Source organism: Solanum pennellii, chromosome 6 (genome assembly GCF_001406875.1).
Source record: "Solanum pennellii chromosome 6, SPENNV200".
In the NCBI taxonomy this organism is placed as follows: domain Eukaryota; kingdom Viridiplantae; phylum Streptophyta; class Magnoliopsida; order Solanales; family Solanaceae; genus Solanum; species Solanum pennellii.
Window position 1 is genome coordinate 2,996,805 of NC_028642.1, and position 8,698 is coordinate 3,005,502.

At 35.5% G+C, this 8,698-nt stretch overlaps 1 protein-coding gene and 1 pseudogene across 1 annotated transcript; one reads left to right on the top strand and one right to left on the bottom strand.

Annotated features, from left to right (window-relative positions):
- Window positions 1-958: 958 nt before the first annotated feature.
- On the top strand, window positions 959-6,065 carry LOC107022012 (putative late blight resistance protein homolog R1A-3). Its single transcript, XM_015222715.2, has 3 exons — window positions 959-1,062; window positions 2,095-2,157; window positions 2,233-6,065. The coding sequence occupies exons 2-3, from the start codon at window positions 2,116-2,118 to the stop codon at window positions 5,932-5,934; spliced, it is 3,744 nt and encodes a 1,247-aa protein (XP_015078201.1). The 5' UTR covers window positions 959-1,062; window positions 2,095-2,115; the 3' UTR covers window positions 5,935-6,065.
- Window positions 6,066-6,267: 202 nt separating this feature from the next.
- LOC107021964 lies at window positions 6,268-8,309 on the bottom strand (annotated as a pseudogene).
- Window positions 8,310-8,698: the final 389 nt, after the last annotated feature.

Here is an 8,698-nt window from a genome sequence, read left to right on the forward strand (position 1 = left end):
TCCTTAATGTGTGTCGTTACAAATGTAACTACTTCCTTAAAAACTTTCAGATATACCCAGACTTACATTTACAGGCTTACAACTACTATCCATCACTGTTAGAGAAGACTTGGAGTTGCTACATTTGTTGAAGAAAATTTGATATATTTTGCTAGCAAACAACTGCAATTTCAATTTATTATTAATAGTTTAAAAGTTTATAACATGGTTTCTTTTTCTGCGGGAAACTATGCGTAGAGAGTTTCAAAGAGAGTTGATCATCATTCAGCATCAAACCATATGTGTACAACAACATTCAATTTTTGATATGTGTGATTATACCTTTCAAGCTATTTATTTTACCTAATAAAAAAATTAGAAAGTTATCATTCAAATGAAGTTAGCAAATCAAACGGAAAAATCTAGACTTAATAAGATTGTACCTGAAAATTAGAAGACACTTTTGTACCCACTTAACAATGGAAGCTTGTGTTGAATGACTAATATTGAGTATTGTTTATATAGTGTAGTCTTGAAGATTTGTTGATAAAAACTCTTTGATATTCCTCAATTACTTAATTTGATTCCTTTCAACTTCTCATAATTAGCAAAATACGTTTCAACTTCTATATTAATTGAAACTTTATTAGTGTTCATCCTATTTGTTCCACACATAGTAATTGAATAGACTGCTGAACTTCTCATTTTGCTCCTCTATTATGTAATTCAAATATTACTATTTAATTAGATATTTAATTTATATTTAGGTAAAGTATTTTATGACTTTTTAATTTAGTATAGGGACAAAATAGTAATTCAACTTTACACTTTAGAGCTTCATGCTTATAATAATATATGATATGATATGATATAATATTTTACAAGTCACATGTTATATTGTGAAAGACAAGAGATATTGATTAAAAAAAGACTTATGGGTTTGTATTTTAATATTTCATTCTTCTTCATTACTAAAAGACTTGTATTGTATATTTCAACTACTACACTTGTTTTTTTCTCCAATAGGTTCAGCATTATTTATCAAACAAAGGGTTCTCTAGCTAAACTTCAGCCTGTGTAAAGGTAACATCTTCTTCTTTGCTAAACTTAATGATTAAGTGAGCACTTTTGGTATTTAAAGGCCTTGTGAAGTCAATGAATTGTATTTTATTAATCTTTGTTTGAATTCTAGATCTAGCTATTTTGATTAGTCTTTTTGTTGTTTGCCTTTCAACCAAACTACTTCTTCGATCTCTTACTTCAACAAAAATATGTCAAAAAGGTATGAACATGCTTAATCAGAGATCTCTATTGATTCTACTTCAGCTACTCTCAAAAAAAATATTACTATTATTTTTATCAAAATAAAAGAGTAGTCTTTTTCCATTAGCCCAAGTCGAGATAGGAGAAAAATATTATGAGAGAGATTATTAATCTAATGACATTTTACTTAGATTTTTATCAAAATAAGGGAATAATATCCCGTTATTTAACTAGCTTTTAAGAATTATGGGTGGAAAGTAGAAAGAAGAAACATAACAGAATAGACAGTAACTTATGCTTTAATGAGTAGATTTGTATATGATTACCAAAACACTATTCTTTACTTTTACCTTATAGACTTTTTGGGCAGAAAAAAGTTTAGACAGATACATTTGATGATGTTTTCCATTCTCATTCTATCTTTATTTATTTTTTTTACATTCACACGCACAACAATTTTCTTACAGGCTCCTTATAAGCCATATGCACATAGACGAATCTAGGATTTGATATTTACAAGTTTCTACGTCGACGTCATATTAATATCAATAATAATTAGATTGACAATCACATATTTATAATTATTAAGTCGATAACTTTCTTCTTTGTATAGGTTGGAAAAGTAATGGTAAACGAGCAGGACTCCTTTTTCTTTTTTTGTAAATTATTAACAGTTGTGAGATTTTATGTTTGTGATTTCATGTCATAAACATTTTGATGTGTGATTAAGATTGACATTTCCAATTGTGCGAGTCTAAAATTAGTATATGTGAAAATAGTGATATTATTGACTATTCTTATCTTTTCATCTTCTTTCTCCTGTTAAAGTTTTATCTACTTTTTATTCATCAGGTCTTGAGAAAAAGTAGAATCATGGAAAAACGAAAAGATAATGAAGAAGCAAACAACTCATTGGTATGTTATTTTATAGAGTAAACTGTAAAGTATTGAATTATAGATATGTGGCTTTAAAATGTATTATTTTGGCAGGTGTTATTTTCTGCTCTTAGCAAGGACATTGCCGATGTTCTGGTTTTCCTAGAGAATGAGGAAAATAAAAAAACTCTTGACAAAGATCAAGTTGAAAAGCTAAAATTGAAAATGGCATTTATTTGTACATATGTTCAGCTTTCTTATTCCGATTTTGAGCAGTTTGAAGATATAATGACGAGAAAAAGACAAGAGGTTGAGAATCTGCTTCAACCACTTTTGGATGATGATGTCCTTACTAGCCTCACCAGTAATATGGATGACTGTATCAGCTTGTATCATCGTTCTTATAAATCAGACGCCATCATGATGGATGAGCAATTGGACTTCCTCCTCTTGAATCTCCATCATCTATCCAAGTTTCTTGCTGAGTACAAGTTTCCATTAGTGACTGAGTATGAGATTCTTCAGAATGTATGTGGCAACATAAGAGATTTCCATGGGTTGATAGTGAATGGTTGCATTAAGCATGAGATGGTTGAGAATGTCTTACCTCAGTTTCAACTGATGGCTGAAAGAGTAGGACACTTCCTTTGGGAGAATCAGACTGATGAAGACTCAGATGAGGATGAAGAGAATGATAGAGACTCTCGACTCTTCCAGCTAACACATCTACTCTTGAAGATTGTTCCAACTGAACAGGAGGTTATGCACATATGTTATACAAATTTGAAAGCTTCAACTTCAGCAGAAGTTGGACGCTTCATTAAGAAGCTCCTGGAAACCTCACCGGATATTCTCAGAGAATATATCATTCAACTACAAGAGCATATGATAACTGTTATTCACCCTAGCACTTCAGGGGCTCGAAACATTCATGTCATGATGGAATTCCTATTACTTATTCTTTCTTATAAGCCCAAGGACTTTATTCATCATGACAAACTTTTTGATCTCTTGGCTCATGTCGAAGTACTTACCAGGGAGGTATCAACTCTTGTACGTGACTTGGAAGAGAAATTAAGGAATAAAGAGGGTAATAACCAAACAAATTGTGCAACCCTAGACTTGCTGGAAAATATTGAACTCCTCAAGAAAGATCTCAAACATGTTTATCTGAAAGCCCCAGATTCATCTCAATGTTGCTTCCCCATGAGTGATGGACCACTCTTCATGCATCTTCTACACATGCACTTAAATGATTTGCTAGATTCTAATGCTTATTCAATTGCTTTGATAAAGGAAGAAATCGAGCTGGTGAAGCAAGACCTGGAATTCATAAGATCATTCTTTGTGGATGCTGCTGAGCAAGGATTGTATAAAGATATCTGGGCACGTGTTCTAGATGTGGCTTATGAGGCAAAAGATGTCATAGATTCAATTATTGTTCGAGATAATGGTCTCGTACATCTTATTTTCTCACTTCCCATTACCATAAAGAAGATCAAACTTATCAAAGAAGAGATCTCTGCTTTAGATGAGAACATTCCCAAGGACAGAGGTCTAATCGTTGTGAACTCTCCCAAGAAACCAGTTGAGAGAAAGTCATTGACAACTGATAAAATAATTGTAGGTTTTGAGGAGGAGACAAACTTGATACTTAGAAAGCTCACCAGTGGACCGGCAGATCTAGATGTCATTTCGATCACTGGTATGCCGGGTTCAGGTAAAACTACTTTGGCATACAAAGTATACAATGATAAGTCAGTTTCTAGCCATTTCGACCTTCGTGCATGGTGCACGGTCGACCAAGGATGTGATGAGAAGAAGTTGTTGAATAAAATTTTCAATCAAGTTAGTGACTCAGATTCAAAATTGAGTGAGAATATTGATGTTCCTGATAAGCTACGGAAACAACTGTATGGAAAGAGGTATCTTATTGTCTTAGATGACGTGTGGGAGACTACTACATGGGATGAGTTGACAAGACCTTTTCCTGAAGCTAAGAAAGGAAGTAGAATTATTTTGACAACTCGAGAAAAGGAAGTGGCTTTGCATGGAAAGCTCTACACTGATCCTCTTGACCTTCGATTGCTAAGACCTGATGAAAGTTGGGAATTATTAGAGAAAAGGGCATTTGGAAACGAGAGTTGCCCTGATGAACTATTAGATGTCGGTAAAGAAATAGCCGAAAATTGTAAAGGGCTTCCTTTGGTGGCTGATCTGATTGCTGGAGTCATTGCTGGGAGGGAAAAGAAAAGGAGTGTGTGGCTTGAAGTTCAAAGTAGTGTGAGTTCTTTTATTTTGAACAGTGAAGTGGAAGTGATGAAAGTTATAGGATCAAGTTATGACCATTTACCACATCACCTCAAGCCATGCTTGCTGTATTTTGCAAGTTTTCCGAAGGACACTTCATTGACAATCTATGAGTTGAATATTTATTTGGGTGCTGAAGGATTTGTGGGAAAGACGGAGCTGAAGAGTATGGAAGAAGTGGTGAAGATTTATATGGATGATTTAATTTCCAGTAGCTTGGTAATTTGTTTCAATGAGATAGGTGATGCACTGAATTTCCAAATTCATGATCTTGTGCATGACTTTTGTTTGATAAAAGCAAGAAAGGAAAATTTGTTTGATCAGATAAGATCAAGTGCTCCAACAGATTTGTTGCCTCGTCAAATTACCATTGATTATGATGATGATGAGGAGCACTTTGGGCTTAATTTTGTCATGTTCAATTCAAATAAGAAAAGGCATTCTTTGAGGATAAATGGACACAAGCTGGACAATTGTCTCTCTGATACATTTCACTTAAGACACCTGAGGCTTCTTAGAGTGTTGGACATGAATACCTCTTTTATCATGGTGAATGATTCTTTGCTGAATGAAATATGCATGTTGAATCATTTGAGGTACTTAAGAATTGGGACACAAGTTAAATCTCTGCCTTTGTCTTTCTCAAACCTCTGGAATCTAGAAATCTTGTGGGTTGATAACAAAGAATCAACCTTGATACTATTACCGAGAATTTGGGATCTTGTAAAGCTGCGAGTGCTGTCTGCGGATACTTGTTCTTTCTTTGATATGGATGCAGATGAATCAATATTGATAGCAGAGGACACAAAGTTAGAGAACTTGAGAATATTATTAGGGCAACTTGTGCTTTCCTATTCGAAAGATACAGAGGATATTTTCAAAAGGTTTCCCAATCTTCAGAGGCTTGAATTTGTTCTCAAGGAGTCATGGGATTATTCAACAGAGCAACATTGGTTCCCGAAATTGGATTGCCTAACTGAACTAGAAACACTCAGTCTAGGTTTTGAAAGTTCAAACACAAACCACAGTGGGTCCTCTGTAGCGACAAATCGGCCATGGGATTTTCTCTTCCCTTTGAATTTGAAAGAACTGTGCTTTTTTGACTTTCCTCTGACATCCGATTCACTATCAACAATAGCGAGACTACCCAACCTTGAAGAGTTGTCCCTTTATGATACAATCATCCATGGAGAAGAATGGAACATGGGGGAGGAAGACACCTTTGAGAATCTCAAATTTTTGAACTTGTGTCTACCGACTCTTTCCAAGTGGGAGGTTGGAGAGGAATCCTTCCCCAATCTTGAGAAATTAAAACTGCAGGAATGTGGTAAGCTTGAGGAGATTCCACCTAGTTTTGGAGATATTTATTCATTGAAAATTATCAAAATTGTAAAGAGTCCTCAACTTGAAGATTCTGCTCACAAGATTAAGGAATACGGTGAAGAGATGAGAGGAGGGAGCGAGCTTCAGATCCTTGGCCAGAAGAATATCCCCTTATTTAAGTAGCATTATGGTTGAAAAGTAGATTGTACTTTGCTGGGTAGATTGTATATGATTAAGAAAATTTTGTTGCAGTTATGAAATATTTTTGTGGATTTCTCAAAGTTACTTTTAACAAAAAATATAATTTTTATAAATGAACGTGTCATTTGTTGATTTGTCCATTTCTGTTATCGCAAGCACACATGTTAGTATAGATTTGGCATGATATATAAACATGACCTTTTAACTTTGGATTTGCACGAGTAGGTATAAAATTGAGCAAATGAACAGTCATCCTACCTATGTAAGTGTTTGTTTATCAGACTGACTCGTACTAGAACAATAAAATACCTTCTTCTAAACGTTCAACAAATTAAATGGGATTTCAGCACTCAAATGAATGAAAGGTTCACATTTATCTTCAAGGAGAATTACAACAATACAGGACCACAAGTACATTGACAGCATCATTTCAACAGAAAAAACAACAAGAGTTGAAAATACAATAGTTATCCTTACTGATATAGCACAAGAACAAGAGTTTAAACTCATTATTTGTAATTAATTGATGCAAAGTCACTCAACAAAGGGTCAAATCAATGGCACACGCGCTTCACTGCCACCATAACCAGCACTGCAACTACACAAGGCTCAAGCAAGTAAATGCAGGTGAAAGATCAGCATAGAACTAATACCTGAAGTCTTCCTAAGAAGAAGCCAAAGAGCAATCCCCATTGCTATATGGAGTCGATGTTGCATCTTCATCAATAATCCAAACAAAACCAGGAGTGTCGAACCTCCTTCCTGACACTGTCCTGTATATATAAAGTTTCTCAACAGGGCAACTTTCTGATCTCGTATCCGGATGCCCCGCTCGTCTATAACATCAACATTAAGCCATGGCAACTTCTAGGCTAGCAGCTTACATGCTTCAAAACTTACTGAACAATTAGACATCCAAAGGGATCGCATAGTCTCCAGCTTTGCAGCATTAGCCAACAGAGCCTCATCGCCAAAAGGGCAGTCTCTAGTCTCCAACTTACGGAGGCTCTCACAACCAGAGAGAACATAGAGGAGGCCTAGATCACTATCTCCCGCAAAAGCTAAGGAAAGCATCTCTAACTTCTTAGCATGGACCCCGATGTACTCAAACACACGATCTGTAAGGAGGCCAGAAAAAGAAAGTCGCTGCACTTCCTTGCAGTGTTGCACAATGGCCCCAAAACCAGTATCAAGTGGTTCAAGGATTAAGTAGTCAGGAGTTTGATGCTCGATAATACACAAACAAAATCGGATCATGTTAGGACGGTTCCTTGCAATACTAACTAAGGCGTCATTTGTCATTTGGCGGCAGAAGTATAAAACTAACTGAAGCTTAGGGCAGCCCATTGAGACAGCTACAAGGCCTTGCTCTGTCAAGGATACATTAGGTCGTGGAGCAAATAGATCAAAAGGAAACACCCTAAGCTCTTGAAGTTCCTTACAAGTGTTGGCAATCTCCTCAAGACCGCTATCTTCAATGTAATCTAGCACCTGCAATCACATCCATTCCAAGTGCCTTAAAGCGTAAGCTGGATAACTAATTATGCAGCAGATCCACTGGACAAGAAAAGCCTAAAAACTAATGGCAGCGTCTAACCCGGAAAGATAAACATGAATTGTCAAAGTGTAGGATTCGTGCAACACTAAGATTCAACATTAACTTATTCTTTGTATCGCAGACCAGCAAATTATTCAAAGAGTTCACTCGACATTAATTGTTTAGCTATGTTATCTCAGTAAACACTGAAGTTCATTACGTTGTTTATTTATCCCTGGCATTATCAAAATTAGCAAGACAATTAATAAGTTAGGATAATTGTTCTTCTCTTGGAAACTTGTGTGTTTACAACCAACAATCAATTTATCTATTTTATCACAAACACAGTTAATGTAGTGAGCCATGACTATTGAAAACACGCAATAAGAAGTAAAACACAAGCTAGAACCTACCTCAACCGCTGCAAATTGAAACAATTGCCAATGAGCTTGCTAAGATCAGGTATTTGAATGGTAGCATAGCTTAAATTCAAAGAGGTGAGTTTGGAGTGGACTGGATAAATAGTTGGAAAGTAGGCTGGCACAACATCCCAAAACCCACTCAAGCCTTTGAGTTGATTACAGCCTGAAAACGCTTGAGATACATTTATGAAAACTTCAGAAACATTAGCCTGCATGTCAGCAGAGTAGGATCTTCTACCAAACTCAACCAACTTCGAAGCATGACGAAGTAGCTTTGGAAGTTTCTCAATGGGAACATCACGATTGAGCCGAAGAGTCCTCAAATAAGGAGAGCGAGCAACTAGTCGCTCCAAAGCTGAGAAGCTGACCACAGAAGCCAAACAAGCAATGTTAAGTGAAACAAGTGTTTCCAATCTGTGTTATAAAATCAGAAATTACTGGTTCTAATAAATCATTCAGAAACACGAAGTAACTGAGAATTTTTATAACCAGTAAATAAGATGAACAGAAATAAAATAATTTAATCTGTAAAAACGTACCAGAATCTGGAATACTCTTATTGAAAATTTAGGAAGAAAATCAAGTCCACTGAATTCACAGTGTCCCCTTAAGGAAATTATTCCCCTCTAGTATCCGAGGTTTGATTTGGAATATAACCTCCCAGGGTAAAATGATTTTAATCAGTAGAGTATAGATACCAAAAACTCTACTGTCAGCGAATCAATCCACAGCAGGAAAGTACACGAAGAAAAAATGTGATTTTAAGAAGAAGGAAGATCAGAAAATT